The 22,651-nt window shown below is 41.8% G+C and overlaps 1 protein-coding gene across 2 annotated transcripts; it reads right to left on the minus strand.

Moving 5' to 3' along the window:
- Positions 1-819: 819 nt before the first annotated feature.
- On the minus strand, positions 820-21,437 carry IL1R2 (interleukin 1 receptor type 2). Of its 2 annotated transcripts, none has more exons than XM_027641395.1 (9): positions 21,335-21,437; positions 12,970-13,100; positions 12,620-12,878; positions 10,290-10,464; positions 8,696-8,870; positions 7,564-7,629; positions 6,148-6,283; positions 4,572-4,717; positions 820-3,178 (listed from the first exon to the last, which is right to left on the minus strand). In XM_027641395.1, exons 2-9 carry the CDS (start codon positions 13,046-13,048, stop codon positions 3,063-3,065), a joined length of 1,152 nt encoding a protein of 383 aa, XP_027497196.1. In that variant the 5' UTR covers positions 13,049-13,100; positions 21,335-21,437; the 3' UTR covers positions 820-3,062. The 2 variants fall into 2 exon arrangements, with proteins under 2 accessions (XP_027497196.1, XP_027497186.1); XM_027641385.1 differs by lacking the exon at positions 21,335-21,437 and adding an exon at positions 14,752-15,526.
- Positions 21,438-22,651: the final 1,214 nt, after the last annotated feature.

Raw genomic sequence — 22,651 nt, forward strand, 5'->3', positions numbered from 1 at the left:
AGACAAGGTCTCTGAAAATGCTATAAACCCATGTAGTTCCAGGAACAAGGTGGCCTTGTCCTCCTTACATCCTTAATTTTTCAAAAGAGAAACATTGGGGTGCAGAGCCCTGGATCCTTGATGTGGTGTTCCCTAATACTGTATTTCTTTTCGAGTCTGATTATAAACCAGTACAACTAAGTCCTCAGGTTCGATTTGCCTTGAGATTCAGGACATTTCCTTCTCAAAATACATCAAGATTAACGACCATGAACTTCCAGAATGGACCTACCTAAAGTACAGTGATAAATGGAGTTCTCTAATTTTGAATGAAAATAAGAGACAAAATTCTTGCATTTTGGGAAGCTGAACAAGACGGATTCCCCCATCTGGGGAGCACATGCTAAATTCACATCCCTACAGTGGCAGTCTGTAATCAGAAGTCTCCCCACAGAAACCAGTGGGTGAACAGAAGACAGCTGGTAGGCAGAGAAAGACCACCCAGTGTCACCTGCCCAGAGTGAGCCCAAAACTTGGGGGGACTGCAGAGCAAGGACAGTCATGAACATGGTGGCAGTCAGGAACAGAGCTTGGCCCATGAGGACAGTCCTCCTTTGGTGTGACCAGGCACAGTCACAAAGTGAGAGAAGCAGCTGAAGAATGGAGCTCATCCTGCAACCCCACAGAGCAGGGGTGACTGTGCCTCCAGGGGACAAGTCCCTCTGCAGCAGAGCGCTGGAAAAATCACACCTCTCCAGGAAAGTGCTGCCACCCTCAAAGTCCCATCTCATATCTAACATCTTTCTTCACACACAACTCACACACTAGTATATTGTTTTGGGTTTTATTTGTTTTTCATTTTTCATATAACATTTTGAAAAACAGTGTTGCCCTTGTGTATAATGATATAAAGAAATGTAAAGCATTTACATTACGTAGACCACTTATTCAAGCCTACTGTAAAATATCTACATAATATAGTTCACTTGAATGTCTGCTTATGAGGAAAGCCTTCAGAATATTGCTAGACCAAGAGTTAGAGAGGCAAATATCACTTCATAAAAGATAAGCCTTTGTTTCTATACATTCCTTTTGTATTCAAGGTGCCACTGAGTAACATCTATTCTCTTTATGCTTAATTTTTATCTCACATTCACATTTCTTTCTCCCGCTCTAGTTTGGAGGACGATCTGAGGTGTTAAACTTTCTTATGGCACCAATACTCCACATACTTCTTTTCCACTACTTGGTGAAATCCAACCTGTACCTATAGCTGGATGTGTTATCACACTACTCTTGGACAATACAGATGGAAAGGAAGAACAAATCACATTTTGAAATGTTACACTTACTGACAAACCAAATTTATTCTCTAGCTACAGACTAGCGATTGCTTGAAAATAATGAGCATTCCTGATGTTCCTAAAATATTTTTCATGTTCCTTCCAGCACTGGTCAGTTCATCTATAGCTTTCTTCCTTCAAAGAACAGATATCCAAGTGGATTGACTGGTTTCCACACTTGCAGACAGCTTTTTCCCATCTGCCCATAAAATACATGTAGTCTTTATCATCATAGCTGACATTCTGTGCTTGGCAACAGTAAATTCTGTGGTCTTCCTTGGTTGCTCTTGACTCAGACTGTGTCAGAACTCTAATCTCCATGCCTTAGAATATTTAAAGGGAGGCTTTGGCTTAAATATCATTACTTGCGAAGGTTTCTGCTAGTAGATAATAAAGGTTTCCTAACTCAAGTCACATCCTACTCTTTGAAGTTTTTCCAAATATTTATTGGATTAACTCAAAGCCAGCTATAAGAGATGGTGGAAAGGAATTAGATTATGGCCTCTCCCAGTTGGACATGAGCTGCTCATTTCCCTAGTTTGTTACCATTTGTTTCTTTGAAGACAGTGTTTTTCCTGATTTCTTTCCTGCAGAGTTTGAAAAACCTCTGGGATGATTTACTTGAACAAAAAGCTTTGTCTTCAGAGTCTGTGAGAGGCGTCAGTTACGGCTCTGTACAATGTAGTCCTTTAAGGCAGTTTCTCTTCCCTCCCATACAGATGAAGATAATACACATTATATGTCATGTAACTATTTCTCAGCTATTATAAGTGGTGTCTCTTTGAAGAGGAAGTAACCGAGTCATTTTACTCCTTCTGTCTCTCAAAGTACAGCATGGTCACTGATTATTTATTGCTCCCTTCTGATTTATGCCAAGACTAGAATCCAGTTAGATTAACCTAACAGGCAGTGTTTTGCATCATAAGTAGTCGATTTGCATACTGCAATTTAAAGGACACAATTTGAAGCTACACCAGATTGGTCACAGAAAGGCATGAAAGGGTGAGACTGTATATTACTACTGGCAATCTGTCCAGCTACTTCCAGGAATGAGAGTTTTTATTAGTCAAATGACTCTTGAAACACAAATTCTTTCCTTGGCAAAGATAACAACATGTTACAGCTGCCTATGAATATCTAGCTATGACATATTAGTAGATAAAACAGAACTGAATACTCCCATGTACAGTTATCTGTTATGCAGATGTAGTTTTCTCTGGGGGAGGAATATTCTGAGACAGTCCATTTAAGCAAAGAATAATCCAAATGGTGAAAAAATTTAGGGTTTTTATGGAGAAGTTCATAGATATACAGTTGCCATGACAACTGCATTTGGCTCTGGAAAAAGGAAAACAAATGGGTCTTCTAGGGGGTTTCCTTTCCTTTTGTACAAAAAACCAGTAAGTTTATTGAAATTACGAAGGGTAAGAGCACCTTCCTTTCCCTACCTTTCCCATATCCAGAGCACGATCCCAGTATTCTGTGCTCCAGAATCCTACAGATTGCACCCTAGCTGCAAAATAATAGAATCAAGTTTCCTCCATCTAGGCAGTATAAAAATGGAAACTTATATTCTGAACTTCATCAGATCATAGAAGACTTGGAGAAGAGGGAAAGAGCTGATACATATCTGTCTGCTGGGAATGCAGTATATCAGGTCTGAAATGCTCTCTGTGCCTCACATGAAAGATAACCATGGTGATTTTTTGTTCTGTTGGCAGTTGGAGAACCAGGCAGAATTTAAACCTTTGCTATGCTATATCCTTTATCGTCTCTCCGTTTCCAGCATATCCCTCCCACGATCACACAGGCCAATGCAATGGGAATCATTGCAATGTACCAGGACAAGCCAACAGCTGAAAAGGTAAAGAATAAATATTAATATTTAAAAAAAAACCACAAAAAAAACCAAACCAACAAACAAAACCACAAAAAACCAAACAAAAAACCAACCAACCAACCAACCAACCAAAAAAACACCTCTCAGGAATATAGTTCTCTAAGTTCAAGGAGGAAGAGGAGAAATCACAATAAAAAGGACGTATGCAAGTTAACCTTCCAGCACGGCTTATGCACCTGTGAAAGGAAGAGGTCTATTGATGGAACACTCTGGGAAATGTGTTTATGAAGATGGGAGGAAGAATTCGAGAACAACAGAGGGTGAGAATTTAAAGATCAATCCTTTGCATACAGCTGACTCTTCCCAACCCCTGATCAGAGTGGCTGTGTGCCACTTGATTTGTGACACACAAATTGATTTGTTAAAAGCAGAGACATTCCAAGATAGATGTAAAAGCACTGCATGGAGCAGGAGTACATAACAGCTAGTCTACCTGCAAGCTGTGTGAATAATTTTCTCCTACAGAGTGGCTTATAAATTAGTAGTGATCAAGCCAAGATGCTGAACTTCTTCTCAAATACAGTTTCCAACACCAGTGTATGTCCAGACTATTTTTGATTATTCCAGCATATACTGGTACGTGGATTGCCTCCTTTGTAGGGAGTAATACCTATGCAGCTCATGGAAGACAAGGCCAGCACATCCAGCAAAATGAGTACAAATCCCTCATCATAGAATGCTGGAGTAAGTCATAACTCATAATGAAGTCTTAAATGTGCCTTTCTAGGACAGTTTGAGCAAGCTTTGGTGATTCATCAACCTCATGCAAAGAAACAATTAGCATTGCTTCACATTGATTTTACAACATGTTCTTGGCCAGTGGTCTATCATGCTGCAATATTAATTACACTGAGCTTAAGTCTTCTCTTGCCCTCACTAAGAGCCAAAATAATAACACCCATCATAATTTACACTTCTTGTTATTTTGGTGGCAGTCTGTGCATGAGGAAAAGGAACACTCAAGTAATTAATTCTGTTATTGTCTTTTTTTTTTTCCCTACTTGTTGAGAAACTGCAGGAGTTCTGGCCCTCCTACACCCAAAGGGAATTTGCCAGTACTCTCACTGAAAACATCATTTCACAAAGTGTATCTAAATTGGAGTCCTATTCAATAAACAGATATACCAGGACAGCTGGATCTTTACCCCTGCATAAAATGTCAGTAAACTCACAGAAGGTGTATTTTGTGAACAAACTATATCAAAGACTACAGGTGAAAGAGTCAACTAGACTTTTCCTGGGCAATAATTAATTCTGGCACTATCTCTGACAGTATAAAAGGCTTGGATGATATGTCAGCATTAGAATAATAATAACAAGTATCCAAAATAAGCAGTGAAAACAGCTACCTTCCTGCTTGACCCTTGTTGGCAGTACTTGGTATCCATATCTGTTCTGGGCCAGACAGGTAAAGTCTGTGTAAAAGTCCATTTCTTCAACAGAATCAAAAATCAATGGTACTTCAATGAAGTTTTCACCATTTTCTACAATTTCTCTAGAAAAAATAAGAAAAATTTAATGTTCAGTACTTTTATAAGCTATATTTTCTCTATTTAATATGTTCATTCTAAGAAGCACAATAAAATGTATTGGATATGGGCTCATTTCTGAACTAGCCACACAGCATTCAAGGACACATGATGTCTCCCAGTCCAGTTCTGCTAACTAGTTGAGTCTCAGTGGGCGGTACTCATCCTGCACTTTTTGGAGCCTACAGGAAAAAAAGATCTGAAGTTGTCTTGCAAAAATAAATAAAAGGGAAGGAAGAAAGGCAAGCAGAATTCCATATATCTTTGAGCTTGCCACACAGCATTGGAGAAGGACCTAATTTCTTCTTTCTGATCACCTATTCATTTCTGAAATTAATTATTACTGCCAGATGGAAGAGGACATATGGAGAACATAAACCTGCAAATGCTCTCTCAGAAAACTGAACCACCATTCCTGTCTATCACATGTCCTGAACCAAGAGCTCCATACAAGAAACTGTCTAAGAAGTTTCCAGCTTATTTCAACATTATTGTTTCATGAGTACAACTCTCTGAAAATGGTTTTCTATCTGCAGTCAAACATTGTCCCTTGGTATCTTTTAGTCATTTCTGGATCAGTTGTCCAGCTGCTCTTTAATGATCTGATCATGAGTCTGCATTGCACCATGGCAATGGAATTCCAACTGTACCACAAGAAGGCAGGAACACAGCAGTAGGCTCTTTGCCAGAGACTTCTGCAGGGAGTTTGTTCTGCTGGTGGTATTTGAGCTGTTTTAACATGCTGCCATAATGGGGGCTTCCAGCATAACTGGAGTGTCTCACACACTGTGGGTTCTACATGAACCTTAGCTGTCATAGTCACTGTCCTTGTGCAATTCCATAATAATATGTAATAGCAATAATGATAGTGATAGTCATAATCAAAGTAATTTTTAAAGTCCAAGTAAGAAAGTACATGTGTGCTCTATTCTAAAGCCTGTAGAGATATTTTATGGTTCCTGACCACAGGTTTAATGCATTTTCACTTATCCCTATAAACAAGATTATAAACTAATGCTGCCAATCATGGGATGGGAAAACACATAAAGGCTTGGGTATACAGCTGAGTGACCACGTTACCTCTGGCTGCAGCATGACCAGATTATTATCTGGCACTGGTGGCCACAAATGGTCAAAACCAGCTCACACCCATAACTGTTAAACACTCTTGTCCCTCAAAATACAGATGCCACATCCCCAAACTCTGTTGGAAATGGTCCCTGACCCATGCTAAACCCTAATCAATAGCCAGGAATTCCTTGGGAAGGTGCTCTCACCTTTACTTCAGATCTGTCTCTACCCCATTTCATTACCTGGCATTCAGTTGCACCAAGAGCCCTTGTTGCATTGTACGTTAAAACAACAAGCACAAGGAAGCACTTTCAGCCAGACTTACTGTCGTTCTCCCTCTGTAACTCTGCTTTGTTTATAAACCACATCAACACTGGTGTCGTTTGCCAGCCATTCCACATCAGTTTGGACATGGCTGCTCAGCCCAACAAACACTTTGCATGGAAGAGTCATCTTGGAGCCTGTCAAAAAAACAAAGATTGAAAAAAAATTTGGATACATGTGAAGAACTACTTTTTCTTCTCATGAAAGCCAACAACTCCAGTGGGAGATCAGGTTCCCACACATGGCAAGCACCACTACATTCAAAACTGGAGTTAATCCCCAGGTTACTTATGATCTCCTACCCCTTGGCAGAAAGCCCCTTCAGTTTGTCAGTCCTTCCCAGTGCTAACCAAATCATTTTCCTATTGCAAGAGTTAGCAACTCTTGCACTAAACACATTCCTCAGAAGGCAAAGCTCTGTCCCTGCAGCCTTGCTCTTTCTGACGTACTGCAGCCCAAAGGGCACCATGTGATTTACCCCTCTCGAGCAATTGCATTAACCAAAAGTGTAGCTTTGCTTGGAGATGTTGTGGGCAAGAGCATTCAGCTCAAAGTGGGACCTCTGGGGATGAAGTGATTGTGCAAAAATGCTGAAATTTTGATAAAGTTATTGTAACAGAGTTAAGGATAAAGAGACTCCACACTGGTGTGGATCTATGGAAAACATAGGGCTCAATAATGCAAACAATGTTATTATTATACCTGTGCAGATGGTCATAAAAGGAACAGGAAACACTACATGGAGGTAGATAGGAAACAAAACAAAACACAAAAACAACAATGAACAAAAAACCGAACCAAAACAAACAAAAAAAAGCAACCCCAAAACTTGATAGGCTACAATGATGGAAAGAAAAGTAGCAGGGAAAACTAACAACATCATAGGACAGAGCTGTGCATATAGTACCCAAGTTAAGAAAGTTTAGTGTAAAATGTGACTGGCATTGTCTGGGAGGAGGAAATGCAACAGACATTTGTTGTCATAATGTAATCTTCAAACAAAAATTGAGATCCTATCAAGGTACTTGCTAACTAAATCTGTCTTGTTCAAACAGTAAAAATCAATGAAAAAAGGTCTCTTTTCAAAAGAGCTAGATGGCTCATTCAAAGCTACCAGATAACCAGACCAATTTGAGGAAATATGAAAAATAAAAGTTCTTAGTGAAGAGGGAACTGTGGGCAGCTGAGCTAATGGTGCAAACATGTTTTTATTGCTTTGTAAGGGGCTAAAATCTCCTACCTGGAAGAGCATCTGATTGTAGACAGTAAGAAACAAAAACTACACCAGCACTGACCCTCAGGTAAGATAATAGAGATCAAAGAAATTACAACAATTTACACCAACAATTACACCATAAGAGGACTTGCTCTAATTTTTATCTGATTAGGTGTTTCCAAAAATAATGTTGGGCCTTACCAAGAACAGCTGATGTTGTCTTTTGCGTTGGATACACAATTATTGGGGTAATTCTCTTCTCTCGTTCTGAAGTTAGAAAGAGAACAGTCAGTGCTAACGCAAGAGCAAACGTGGGCACGGCCCCAGAACTAGAAACGTGACACTTCGCTCAACACCTGTTGTCTTCCACGAAAACATTTGATTGTTAAACCCACTGGCTAAAAGAGACATTCCCGTCTCAAGCCCCGAGACCCGTGTTTGTGGAGACAGGATCCCGTTCTCATCCCTATCCCGAGGGATGCAGCAAAAGGAATTCACGGCACGCCCGCCCCCTGCTGGCCGCTCGGCGCAGCAGCGCCACGTCCCTTCCTCCCCCCCGCCGCTTTCACCCCTCTGCGAAACAGCATTTTGTCCTCCCCCTAAGCAACTTTGAAGTGCTTTAACTCCTAACCTCTCTGAAGTCAGTGACACCTCCATGCCCCCAAGACATAATTACTCGATTTAAAAAACACGGGTACTCGCAGGAACGACCCCTGTCATGCCAGGGGTGCTGTGGGAGCCCCATCAGTGCCAGGGCACTCACGGTGTCCCCTTTCCCTTGGCATGCCTGAGAGATAGAGCATGACCTCCTCTCCCGAGTTTCATTAGCAAAGAAGAGGTCTTCTTAAGTGATGTAATGTTTTAATGTGTCAATCCTTGAATCATAGAATCACAGAATGGTTTGGATTGGAAAGGGCCTTAAAGATCATCTGGTTCCAACCCCCCTGCCATGGGCAGGGACATGTTTCACTAGACCAGATTGCTCAGAGCTCCATCCAACCTGGCCTTGAACACTTCTAGGGATGGAGCATCCACAACTTCTCTGGGCAACTTATTCCAGTGCCTCACCACCCTCATAGAAAACAACTTTCTCCTAATATCTAATCTCAACCTGTCCTTTTTCAGTTAGAAGCCATTCTCCCTTGTCCTGTCACTACATGCCCTTGTAAAAAGTCCCTCTCCATCTTTCTTGTAAGCCCCCTTTAGGTACTGGAAGGCCTCAATTAGGTCACCCTGAAGGCTTTTCTTTTCCAGGCTGAACAAACCCAATTGTCTCAGCCTTTCCTTGTCCAAGAGGTGCTTCACATCTCTAATCATCTAATGTTATATTTACCAACAGTCTCCAGCTGAATCGTCCTGGTGATTTCGTACATCACACCTTCAAATGGAAATGACATCTTGCAAGTGTAATAGCCAGCATCTGTTGGTAGCACAGACGTCATGATCAGAAAAGCTGAACCTTTCAGAATGACGAATTTCTCACTGTTGTCTTCCAAAGGCAGGGAATCCTGGAGAAAGGACAGTAAGTGGCATTATAACTCAGATATGGTTACGCCCTGTGTAGGTTCCCAAAAAAATTACTTATCCCTGTCTCTCTGTTATTAAATATCACTGGGAAATTTGAGCAGTTCCACTTTCCTACCAAAGGGCAAGTTCTTTTAATGTGTATCTATCTCTAAAATGCTCTGTGGCACTATGTGAAGCATGAAGAACCATTATTTTAATTTATTTACAATGTGTGTACATAGTTCTTCAATAAAGAGCACATTTTAAGATGGAAAAGGTATAATACACTCTTTTCTGAGTCCTCTTAAGAGCAATCAGCCAAGATATTCTTCTAAGACAAAACCATTTTAGTACCCATGAGGGTTTTCACAATTATATCACTTTCCATATATGACCTCGTAAGACTAATATTCTAAGGTGTTCTTTGAAGACAAATACTAGTAATCATAAAGATTTTCACATAGCTGTTACTTACCCTGTATACCTCATAAACTGTTATAAATTCCTGCTCTGTATCCCTAAGGCTGTCTTCATACAAAGGTTGGAACCCTTCTAGGAGCAATGATGTTCCTGCTCCATGAAGGCAGAGTAGCTCTTTCAGACAGTTGTAATGAGAACCATATTGAGGGGGGCAGCCTTTTGCTTAGATAAAGTGGCTTATATCCCACTTCTGAAGGGAATCCTGAGCAGCACCATTTTACTGGTGTGGTACTGATCACAACATGGGCACTGCTGTAGGAAGCCAGCCTATGTATTGCATCCCACGGTAAGACAACAGCTGCACAAGGCAGAGCATGCAAACATAGTGAAGCATAAATAAAAGTTAACCAAGGTACTATGAAAATACAAGAAGGATCCCCTGCTCTCCAGTGAGAAATCATACAGATGAGGATGATGAATTGAAAGATATTTGACCTTAGAGGCAAAACCATGCTTTGCCTACTTGAAAAGCCACAAACTGGTAAGTTAGGCTAGAGAACACTCTAAGTAAGCATTGTGTAATTAACCTAGTATTTCCAAATGCTGTATTCCAGTTGATTAATGAAAGCTACCCCCTCTGAAAAATGAGGAAGCACCCCTGGGAGGTCCTACTTTATGGGATCCACTACAAGGGCCATAAAAAGAAGCACAGTGCCAAAGGGAAGAGCCTGATCTCAAGTGGCAAACCCTGGAGTTGGGTAAGTAATCTATCCTTACATATAGTTGCACTGCCTGTGAGAGCATATATGTGGAACACTTCACCCTGTGCTGAATCCACCCCAGAGAACCTTTCTTAAAATATGTACATCTGCCCCAAAATTCCCAGTGTATTACACTGTGCTCATGACTTGACCAACATGATGTTCAGGAGAAACATAAAGTGGAGATTTATGTGCTAAATTGGAACTAGGCTATGCACAAAAAGGAGGTGAAAGTTCTACCTTGTACCACTTGAGCTCTGGGATTGTCCAATTTGGTGAAAAATCCCACAGGTCAGGACAAACGATCTTTCCAGAAGTGAAAGTGAAGAGGACCTGGGGATAGGCAATCTCCTGAGCAGCTGTTTTCTCCACGACTGTCAGGTGGATGGAGACTTCTACACAGTAGGAGGAGTTCCTGCAGACAGAGGAGGGAGAGGTGAGCACCTACCAGTGACACAGGGAACTTGAGTGACACTCAAGGTTTCCTCCTGGCTCCATTTCTTTCCTTAGCAGTTTCTAGGAGGCCAGGTCTGAGATCATACCAGGAGGGATGCTGGAAAAATCACTGGTACTGTTCTTTTGGCACAATCTAAACATGTGGTTGACACATGTCTGCCTTGGACATTCAGTCTTTTCTTTTTTGTACACCAAGTTTCCTGTGCACCCTTAGACTACAGAATTTTTTAAATTTTTTTCACCTGAACAGTAGCAGGTGTGTCATGAAGTCTCCACCATTTCCTTGGAAAATGTCCTGACTACGAAAACCCTAATGATGAAATAAAAACCTTAAAGCATGTATTGAAATACATCTGCAGTCACTATTGCACAACCACAGGCGTTTCTGTGAGTACATATCATATTGTGTAGAAAAGAAGGCATTCTGGCTTTGAAAGGTTTGCAATATTCAACTTTTCATTCAGGTCCCAAGTGACAATCAGTTCCAGTCCCAAGGAGGACCAAACTTGCAAAGACGGATGCTTAAATTCTGTCCTCCACAACCTCTGAAGGCCTGCCTTGGAGATGCCTCTACCCAGGGCAGTGACTGATCCTTGAACAGGCCAACAAAGCCAGGGGGTTTGGCTGCCACCTCCAGGAGAGCAGCTATGGGCTGCAAGCAGACAGACTGACACTGCTGCCAGGGCACTGTGGTCATCTCTCACTTAAAGGCTGGATGCCCAAATCCAAAATACTAGCTTCACAGAAGCAGAGATCTCTGATAGTTTGCTTCTACTCTCATTTTGCAGTGTTGAAAAAAAATCTGATAGCTTTCCCATAGGCTGATTTGCAAAGGAAATACAATTTGCTTGTACTCTATTAGTCCTGTAATAGTGTTAGCAATGAAGTTATGTACTCGATTTGCATGTATTTTTCAAACGTATTTCAGAGCATTTTACTGTAGGTATTAGTAACACTGCCACAGTATTATATATTGACAAACTGAGCCAGAATAGTACAAAGAGGGGATTAAAAAACACCCTTGAAGGTCTCAGGCACTACTTTGATCTAGAACAATATTTACAACCTTTTATTGCTTTGGCCTCACTATCAGTGTCTTCTCTTCTGCCCCACCATTTCTCGCTGCTGAGACATGTGGAAAGGTCAACCCAATACACTGAGCATGATTTCTCTACTGGAGTTCTGCCTCTCCATCTCTTCTTCTTTTGACACACATCATTCACAAGGTGTGTCTTGCCAGCAAGGAAACCGTGCTTTACACAAGCAGCTTGAGGGATGTGGAGATATGTTCTCCACTATAAACCCCAGAGCAAGATGTCAGGGATGTACTGGGAGGCTGGCTGGCTGGAGGAGCTTGGAGGGGATAGGGACCTGGGACACCTTCTGGAGTTCAGGCTTCAAGAGTGATAGGGGTTTTTGCCTTCTTCAGTCCCCAACAAATCCAGACCCTGGTATCTCTTTTGAAATGGTACAATGGGCTGTCAGATTGTAAAAACTCAGAAAAAAAATGACCAACAGGGCTGAAAAAAGCCATGCTTGAAGTCTCCACCCACTGTAATATCATAAGTCTGTTATCAATCTAGTAAATACACATCAAGTCTTGGTAAAGGTCTTCCAGTAATACCAAGGCAATCAAATTCTGGTTTAAAATGTGAAGGAGAAATAAAATGAAGATCAGGGACAAGGAAGAGGAAAGAAGGAAGCCACTGCAGAGCCAGAGTGTCTTAGTATATGCTTCATAAGGCAACCTGAAGTACACCAAGGCTATTTGCATCCTGCAAAATCCCCTTCCTGCAGCATGTCCCACTTGCCATAGCACTGACTGGCTCATAGGTAAGCCAGAACAAATTCTTTATACACTGTTTTCCCATTACATCATAGCCAAAGCAGCAATCCCATCTCACAATTTATCCAGCTTTCAGTATATGTAGTTGCAGGAGACACATAATGCACTTAAGATTCTGACCTTCCACATTTTTTCTCTAGTAATTTCCTCAGTGAGGAAATGATCTTACCCAGAAATGCTCTGAATATAACTGGAGTTTCAAATCAAGCTAATGCGTTTGAGACATAGTAAGCTTGTTAGTGCACTGGATTTTCTTTTAAATACTCACCTTTTCATGCAGATATATACTCCTGAATCTTCTAGCATCACTGGTAAAAACCAGAGTGCATTTTCTTTTGCCCAGATTCTTGGATTTTCATCTCTTCCCGATATCATGGTTTTTGAACCATTTTTATACCATGTGATATTAGGAGTCAAGGCAGAAAAATCCAAATGTTTGTAACTGGGGGAAGGGCACTTCAGAACCACAGGTTCTCCATGCAATTCGTAGTAGTGTTTGAAAAACACGGTGTGATCTGGGCAGTTTTCTATATAATCAGAGATATTTTACATTACTGTCAGAGAGGCACATTGAACAGAAGGGTGAGGGAGACAGAAAGAAAAAAAGTATGCCCTTACCCATGCTTTTGACTTGCTGGAATCTGAAAGCAGAGGCACCTGCTGTGCACGTCACCAGGACAAAGAAGAGTCCACGCATTTTTTTCCACAGCAAATTGGAAGGAGAAGGTCAAGGGAAAGTCTTTTGAAATCTAAAAGGAAGTTTATTACAAGACAAATGATATAATGAAAACAGTCAGTATTATCTTAGGAGTTAAATGTTCTTTTCCTTAATCCAGACCTGGGGAGATTTAGTTCACCCTTAGTGAGCAGAAAGGGGTCTTCATCCCTAGTTTATAGAAGCTGACTTGGTGAAACCAGAGCATCTGGTTTGGCACACAGATATCACTTCTGTCCCTTCCCTTTCACTCCAGATGAAAATAGCATACCACAAGATGCTGCTCTGTCCCCACAGCTTTTCAGTGCAACAGCTAAGGGTGGGAAAATCTAGTTCTGCTTATTTTGCAATAAGATGTGACTGAGGCAAGGGTCAGCTGCTTCGAGTGAGCAGTAGCTTGGGTGAACACAGGAGCAAAGATGCATCAGAAGAGACTTTGGTTCTCTGAAACCATCACCTCAGGTGTCTCCCAAGGTTATATGGCCTTCACTAAATCCTGTGTCACTGTATCTTCCCCAGTGTGGCTACTAAAGTAGGCCAGCTCGTGTGGATCAGGCTGCAGGCAAACTTCCTGCTATAACCAGAGCCAAAATTTCAAAGTCTCCAGCAAATGCGTCTATTGGGACAAAAACATTGACTCCCATCGCATGCACACCCATCTTGCTGGTGGTGCTTGAGTGAGTTTTCAGCATGGACACTACTACATCTGTTCTAAAAAAAAAAGATAAGGAAAACCCTGAACAACTTGTCCTGAAAATCGGATATGGTGACACTAAGGGAAAACAAAACTATCCGCTGCCAGTCATTCATCAAATGTCATCTGTATGGACCTGGCACGGACCCAGAAGTTTCTCTGTACATCACTGAATGCTTCTGCTCTGCCACAAGGCTTCAGCTGCTGCTACTCAATTGATAATGTGTTATCTCAGTGTGCTGCAGGCAAAAATATATAAAACATGCTGCATAGAGGCACTAGTTTATGCTCTGTATAAGGAATTTATGAGCAATATAGTACATGTATGCATGTGATACATACTATTTCTATTTTATATACAGAAATGGAAATCTCATACATTTAACATTAGTCTAACACTATGATGAATATTAAATGACTGTGCAATTACTTCATATCCAAAAGCAAAAAAACATTTCTACCAATATAACATAGCCATATTCATAGGTATTCACCTTTGGGCATCTTCTGTTTATCCTATCACTCTCATATTTATGTTATGGTTTTAATCCAAATTTCTTCCTGTTCTGGTAGCTGTAGTTATCTAGCATCTGATAGTTTGACTACAATAAACTATTTCCAGCTTATTGCCATCTCTGTAACACCACAAAGCCAACCTCTTTCTCAATAATACTGTTTCATAACCATGGGTCATCTCCCCTATTGCTAGATCTGCGAGGGTTTCCAAGGGCGTTGGTACGGAGCTGTAGCCTGTCTCAGCTGCACCTGGACTAGGTGCTAGTGTCATTAACAAGCCTCATGATTCACACAGATACTCTGTATCAGGTGAGTTTCTCTCTCTTCAGTTTCTTTGCCTGATGAAAACACTTGGTTATTTTATTTATAGATTTCCAGTTCCTTTGCTTTAGTAACTAGAGATCTCCATAAACCCTACACAATTTGAGGGTTTAGGGGAGGTTTTCATTCCCAAATTTCCATCAGATTCACTTACCTGTGTTTCTGCAGTCTTTCAGCCATTAGCTTTTCACAAAAGAAGCTATCATGGAAATTGCTAGTGAGGACCTTATATAAGGTTTAGCTCAACACACAGCGGAAATTTGTCTCTCATTGCCCAATCAGACTTGTGTCAGAACCATACGACATTTTAGACAGAGCTTTCTTTCCTTCCGTAGAGTGAGGATGAGAGAAACAGAGGCACAGAGAGAAAACATGTGTTTGGATTTCCCAAAAAAGGGGAAATAACTGCTAAATGAGTACGTGACTAATTTTCCTTTTTTCTGACGAGTGGTAGCTTGCATACACTCATGTCTTCACATGACTATTTCGTGCTCTACCTCGAATAAAAAATTCTCATGAGTAACAAAAGGTGTTCTGCAGCATGGTCAGCTAAAAAATTGCACTGTAGTTAAATAATTGCAATCTTCACATTATGTGGTTTAGCAAGCTCATCATGGACAACATAAATCTTCTGTGATTTCTCAGATTGCTTTTGAATGACGAATGGGTTGATTGCCCTTTCCTTCCATAACATCCATTTTAGTGTGACTGCCTACATTAAGGCTCTCTTACAATAGGGTATAAAGAATTAACAGATCATGAGCAGAAGGAGTAAGAAATGGACTATAATTTGTGGCAATGATGGCCTTCACGTGTCTAGAAGAGGGCAATCTAATGAGGGACTTCAATCTGGAACTGAACTACAGGCTTTTCCTGTGCCTTGTCCTGACTTGTCATGTCCCTTCCAGGCAACCTTGCATCTCTTACAGCTTCTTGATGCTTCATGGAGCAGCTGTCATGCACTGCCTCATTGCAAGCCCAGGAAGGCAAGATGTGGTGTCTGGCTGACCTGCTGGACCTGGAGTCAGAACACAGGTCTAGCAGACTTCAGTGAAATGCCCTCACCTGCCTGGGCTTTGTAAACCTTGGCCAAGCAACCCTGGTCTGGAGCGCTGGGGTCCTCGCCCAAGGCTCAGGCCTTGTGGTGCTCTGACTAACCAAATAACGAGAGTAATAAAAATAACATAGCTGTTTATTGCAGTAAGCAGATAAGAACCATTTTTTATTTAATCCTAACATAATTCATTGGCTTTTTCTTTAATATCAGTCTCAGTTATATTGAAGACCTCAGAATATTGTTTAAGGGATAAAAAAATTATCAGGTTTTGAGACCATGCTGCCCTCTACTATGGAGAGAAGAAACATAACAATGAAGACAACTATTAATATACTGCAATCTTTGGGGATGTGTCACATGCTTGGATTGCATATATTCCTTTGTGCAGGCAATATTGACCATATTATAACTAGTTCAGTAAATAAAGAGAAAAGAAAAATCATTAAGCACCATACTTCAATCTGTAGTGATCTGTATAGTTTCTGTATGTTGATCAATGCAGTCATTGCAAGGATCTCTATAGCTATCAGCTCCACACAGAAGCTGATCAATTTTCCTCATCAGTCCTGTTATCCATAAATCTGAAAGGCTGATAATGCAACTGAAGTTACTAACTGCCCTGTAGCACTCCATCTTCTTGTAGAAAAGAAAGAACTCAATCCCCTCGATGCTAAACTCACACTTGAACTATGAAACCCCTGGTTTTGCCTTCCAGAATCTCTGCACTTCATTCTGAGAATCTGACCTCATGAATTATAAAACTATATCAGTCTTTCCATTTCCAATTCACTGTATGCAACCAGAAAGACAAGTTGTCAGATTCGGTGACCTGTGTTATATTAAGTTTAAATATCAGGCTATTACTGTATGAGTGACTTGCACAATAGATGTGGGAGCCTCTGATTGTAACCCTGGCCACCAAAATGAGGCAAATCCCCAGCAAATAACCCAGATGTTTACCAGACACAAAAAGAGCAAAACTGCAGGAAATGAGGCTTGATATCTTTGGAAAGATTGTACCTACCCACTGCTGCAAACACATTCATTGCATGCACTGAGCAAAGACATGTGACAAGCTGTTTGATGAGCAGCAGAACTAGCATCACTTCTTTTCCACAGATTTGTGCCCCATGCCCTCACAGACACTCCTCCGCTGCAGCCACTTCATGGCCTTTCCCCACCATGCTCCAGTGCTTTCCTTCCCCTCATGTCGTGTCCTCTTTTCCCACCTCACCCAAGACTAGTTTGTCTAGGCCAGGTGCAGTAGCACATCCTTGGGCTCGCTTGCAACTATACTGACACAACTGATCAACTTGTCATTGCCCATTACCATGTGTATGGACTGGTTGCTACCTGACTTTCCCTCTGTGGGGCAATGCTTTGGGTCTCCCATCTGTACACATCAGCAGTCACCAACTTTCCTCATGCTGCTACAACTCCAGGCATTTTGAAAACACAACCCCTTAGAGGATACAGCTGCAACATCCAAAGTGAGTTTATAATGCAGTAACATATGCTGACCTGCCTTAGAAAACTAAACTAAACACAAATAGCAGTGCAGTTCTCAGATAGCATCATGTCCTTGGATACATCTAACAAGGATCAACACAGTTAAACAGCTTTCTTTAGAAGAGCTCTGTCCTGGCTGTCTTCTTATCCAGAAAATGTCCTGATCACATGCACCACTACAAGAACCTCAGGCTAAAATAGTTTATCTGGAGGTGCAAAAGTCTGGTCTAGAATAACTCAGGAAGAAATGAAAGATAGAACAAGTACTTTTTTTTTAGGAGCTCTCTGCTGAGAAGGCCATGTTATTTTTGCGGTCAGTTATCACTGAGTATTTATAAACAGAAATATGCAAGTCTAGCAGCTATACATACAGAGAGAGACTCTTTTAGGGAAGCTGGTGTCATTCTGTGGTTTCATTGTGCTGATGATTCATTTATACAGCTCAAAATGCTGGAGCATAGCTGTGAAATTCCTGACTTGAAGATCAGACTATTTCCCATATGTCTCAGCCATTGCTCATCTCACTACATAGCTATTTCCCACACCAGGGCTACATGCAGCTGCCTTGTCACATTTGGGTGGATTTTGCTGTCCTCAGACATCCTAATAAAATAAACAAAATCTCAAGAAATATTTAGTGTTCTGGAAGTTCCTTGCAACAGAGACTTTCAAAAGGCCTCCACAAGCATGGTGTGTCTGTTCAGTATCCCTAGTCCATGGAAGGAGAAATGGAAATTCAGGCATCATATAATGGAGATAAGACCACTTCTATAAGGGACAGTTAATGTGCCAGCTTCTTCTAGCAACTCTCAGGTTCTGCTGTCTGCCTTGGAGGAACTCACCCAAGTGGCTCTGTGGCTGATGATGTTTGGCATCCAAGAACTGCACTCCCATAGACTTAGCTATTTATTCTGTTATCCAGTTTGGCTAAGTGAATATCATGCAATTAAAAACTGAAGAAAATTTCTCTGGTTCACATAAAAATGAGGTGATGAGGGATTAAGAAATATTGAATGTTGAAAGCTGACTGGCAAGCAAAGATGCAAAGTAAACCTCAACTATTGCACCAACACATGTTCTTGGGCTTATTGACATGATGGAACCTGGTTTTCATTGCTTATAATATCCTTGTACACTGTTCCCAGATGGGGTCCTGAGTAGCACAGAAATGGAGATCGAAGGAAAAAAGCTATCCAACTCTGAGAATTACCAAATAGATGGAAAAAAAAGAGAAAGACTAAACAGAGAAATTAGCACAAGGCTCAACAGATTCCAAGAACACAGGAATTTTCATGCTTAGCCAGAGGAATGAGTGCTGTCATACCCAGGTTGTATATGACTAAGTGGAAGAAATAGGAGGAGATACTCCAAGAGATACACTTTGCCATGAGGGAGTGCTAGTTTGGCCAAGGCAGCAATGGCTTGGTTACAGTTTGCCTCACTGCTACTTGTTCCTGGGATGTCAAGAGACTCTCTCATAGCAATAGAAGCCAGGCAGACTGTGAAAAATAATTACACTCTCAAGAGCTGGAAGGGACATGGAGGAGGAGACCCTCAGTGTAGAAATCAACAGGCTGAAAGGAATAAAGTAATAGCTAGAGAGGCCCAGAGTCGCTGTGCATAGACACACAGCCATAGAATGGTAAAATAAATGATTTCTGGAAAAGTAGGATTTGCTGGATTTTATTTAAGGGAGAAAACCATCCTAGGGCACAGTCTACTTGATATTTGGTGCTGTGTGGAAAAACAGTGACAGAGGACTGTTGCAAAGTTCAGTTTGTTAAAAGTAGTAGAGGTAAAATGATATCTCTGTCTCTATAAACTGAACTGGAGACGGAAATTTAAATTGCCAAATAGTGACAATCTAAACATCAATACATCCTAATACCTCTCTGAAATGACAATAAAAGTGAAAAAATATCTCTTACTGCCCTTCCTTCTGTCATGGATAAAATGGTGTATAGATATCCTGAATTTTGTTCAGGGATATGGTTCGGATTAGTGTTGGGGTCAGGGAGTAAAAGAGCCTAGAGCTCCAAGGGCACTGGGATGAAAAGGTCAAGCCAAGGGGATCATGGCAGGGCCCCAGCATCAGTGCTGCCCCTACATCTTTTTCATCTGGTCCACCCATAGTGATGGAGACCTCAGCCACAGTGACTAGAACTCATTAAGGTTAGTGGTAGGGTTTAAAGACTAAAAGATCCCACATCTCCAGGAACCCTGGAGCTGGAAAAGGCATGCCAAGGGGATCATGGCAAGTCCCCAACTTTTCTGCTCCTATATCTTTTTTATCTAGGCTACCAATGGTGATGGGGACCTCAGCTCCAGCAACAAGATGCCATAAGGGCTAGTGTCGGGGTTGGGGTTCAGGGAACCACAGATTCTACAGCTCCAGGGATACTGGGGCTGGAAAAGGCATGCCAAGGGGATCACAGCAGGAACCCAAGATTAATGATACCACCCGTTTTTATTGTGGGTCACCTATGGTGAGGGGGATCTCTGCCACAACTTCAAGCCATTCGGGTTAGGGTTCAGAGAATAAAAGAGCCAACATTTCCAGGGAAACCAAGGCTGGTGTCATGAGTTGCTTCCCCCCGAGAGTCGGGGGCTCAGAGGTGATTGGGTGCCAGGGCAGTGTTTCCTGGAGGGTCAATCACTGCTTGTTTTGTTCGCTCCTGTGAAAAATCATATATACACAGCCGCCAGAAGCTGTTGGCAGTTTTCTGTTGGTGTCTGCTGCGTGTAGATGTAGAAGGCCAGGGGGTGGCTGGGCTCCTTCTTCCCCCCTCCGGGGGGATAGAGGGGAGCCCTGCGGCCCCCCAACTCTGCCTAGGCCAGAGTTAGAGACACATTGGGGTGAGTGTATGTTTGTGAGGGACGTGACTCACAAACAACTGGTAAGCGAGAGAGAGAGAGAGAGAAAGAGGCAGACCTTGCGGCCAGGTCCTCTTCTTCTTCTTTCCCCCGCTTTGCAGCCAGGCTGCAGAAGGGGGCTGTTTTTCCCTTTCACTGTTTGGTGGGAGTGGTGCAAGGCTCAGCATTGAAGCAGAGCCAAGTGGACGGGCTGATAACGAAGCAGCTCAGCACTAGGGAAAGGAATCCCGGGTGAAGTTAGAGACAGGCCAGAGAGAGAGAGGCTCAGGAGTTTGCCCTGCCGAGGTTTGACCGGGGGCAGCCCAAAACTGACTTGGAGGATGCGTATGTTGATAAGCTACACTACAGCAGCCTACAGAACCGAGGTATGAGACTGAGAGAGAGAGATCACACAGCAGAAATGACACAGGACCAAGGAGAAAGGACTCAGAGTTACCTTCTTGGACTTCATGAGGAAGAAAGGTCTTCCACAAACAGCTGAAGGTTGGTAGGGAGTGTTCAGGGGCCCCAAACACTCCCACGAGAGAGAGACTGGTTACTTACCAGCCTGAAAAGGCTTTTCCTGGACTAAAGTTAAAGGAGAAGCTTTGAAGGGACTGATAGAAGTGTAATATATATATATAGAGTTGCTTTTAGTTTGTATAGTATATTTATTTGTGCAAATAAATGTAAGTACTTCCCTTTCCCCTACAGAAGCCTCTGGCCTGAAAGTTTTCTCTTCGATGTTGGGATAAATTATGAGAAGGGGTGGGGGAAGCTTGGAAATTGGATTTTGGATTTCTAATGTGGCTCAAACTGACACAGCTGGAAAAGGCATAACAAGGGGATCATGACAGCGACCCAAAACTTCTGCCCATACTTGTTTTTTATGTGGGCCATCTGTAGTGATGGGGACCACAGTCACATGGAAAAGCTGCCATTGGGGTTAGGGGTAGGGTTCAGAGAGCAAATCAGCCTAGAGCTCCATGGACATTGAGGCTGGAAAAGGTTTGTCAATGATGTCAGTGCAGGGTACAACATTGCTGCTTTCATGCCTTTCAAATGATGGTCACCTGTGGTGATAGGGACGTCAGCCACAGTGAAAAGACACCATTAGCATTAGCATTTGGGTTCAGAGAGCAACAGAGCCTACAGCTCTGCAACTTGAGGCCATTTCCTCTTGTCTTGTGACTTGTTACCTGGGAGAAGAGGACAACCCCTAATTTCCTACAATCTCCAAGGGGTTCCTTCTGCTTCCCCAAGCTAGCAGCCATCCCCACTGCTTGGATGGAGCAAGCCTACAGCATACATCACCTACCACGCCTTAGTGCAGGGCTTCAGGTAAAGCTGCAGCACCAATCTGGTCGCTCAACATGTCAGGGCTAAGAGGTGGGGCTGACTGGGAGGAAGCAATGCCGAGGAGAACAGCAGACATTTCCCACAGCTTTGGCATCTTCTCAGACTGCAGGCAGTGAGCCAGTAGGGGCACTAGGGGCATGCTAGAAAAAGAAGCAAACCTGAGATTGCTGATTAGTTTTTTCTTTCCCTCCAGTTCCGAAATCACAGTGTTTGCTTGCAATCATTATTGGTCTTTTTATATATGAAGCTCTGTGGTCTTATGTGTGAAAAGTGTTAAGGGATTAAAAACACAGCAGTGATTACAAAAAGCTCACGGTAACAGCAGACAGGGGAGGAACTATGTCCGGTTGAGAAGCATGAAGTCATATAGAATTACATGAGTCAAAACAACAGGGACAATAGATTTCTAAATCAGTTTTTGTGCTTGGTTTAAGCAGCCAACCCAGCAAACAGGAATTCCAAAGGCAAAGAGAAAAACAGATGACAAAGACTTTTGTTCATAATTAACTTTTTGTTGGCTGAACTTAAATTTAGTAGGTAAGAAGTAACTTCATACTATGAAAAACGGTGACAAAAGTATGGCTTATGATTAGGGAAAAATTGACCTGGTACAGATCATACATAACTGTAGGTGTACTGGGAGTGTAGTATTAACCATTACTTTTACTTTTTTATTACATGTTCCCGAATTAAATATTTGTCTCACCAAGAAGATGAAGTCATTTATGTAATGCAGGCAGTAAATCTTCTCATTTATCTTAGTTTTACTGTCCTTTGGACACACAAGTATATTTCACACACTTGTTTTAAGAAGCAGGCATATGAAACACATTTAGTGGATACAATTACCCAAGTTATTTCTTTCCTACTCCACTACAGTAATGTGTAATTCATTATCACAGGATTTATGGGGATGGGATGGGGGACACAGTGCAAAACACATTTTGAAAGTGCATATACTATAGAAATACAGACAACAAAGTTTCAGTTGTACTTGGCATTCTCTCTTGGTGCTTGTCCTGTATGTAATGTCACAATGACCAGCAATTCTGACTGGCATCAACAGTTGCTTGAGAAAAAACATGACGAGACAGACTTGTTCTGGATCAGTGATATAAGTGAAGAGGGGGTTATAAATAAATGAATAACAAATAAACAGATGCAACAGATACTGCTTCTAAATAAAGAGGTGGGGGAAGAATCAGTGTATTCGAAAACATGAAATCAGGAGAAATCAAGTCAGTTCAGAAGAAACAGAACCAATCCCAACAACACC

This window comes from Corapipo altera, unplaced genomic scaffold (assembly GCF_003945725.1).
Source record: "Corapipo altera isolate COAL_440 unplaced genomic scaffold, ASM394572v1 0, whole genome shotgun sequence".
In the NCBI taxonomy this organism is placed as follows: domain Eukaryota; kingdom Metazoa; phylum Chordata; class Aves; order Passeriformes; family Pipridae; genus Corapipo; species Corapipo altera.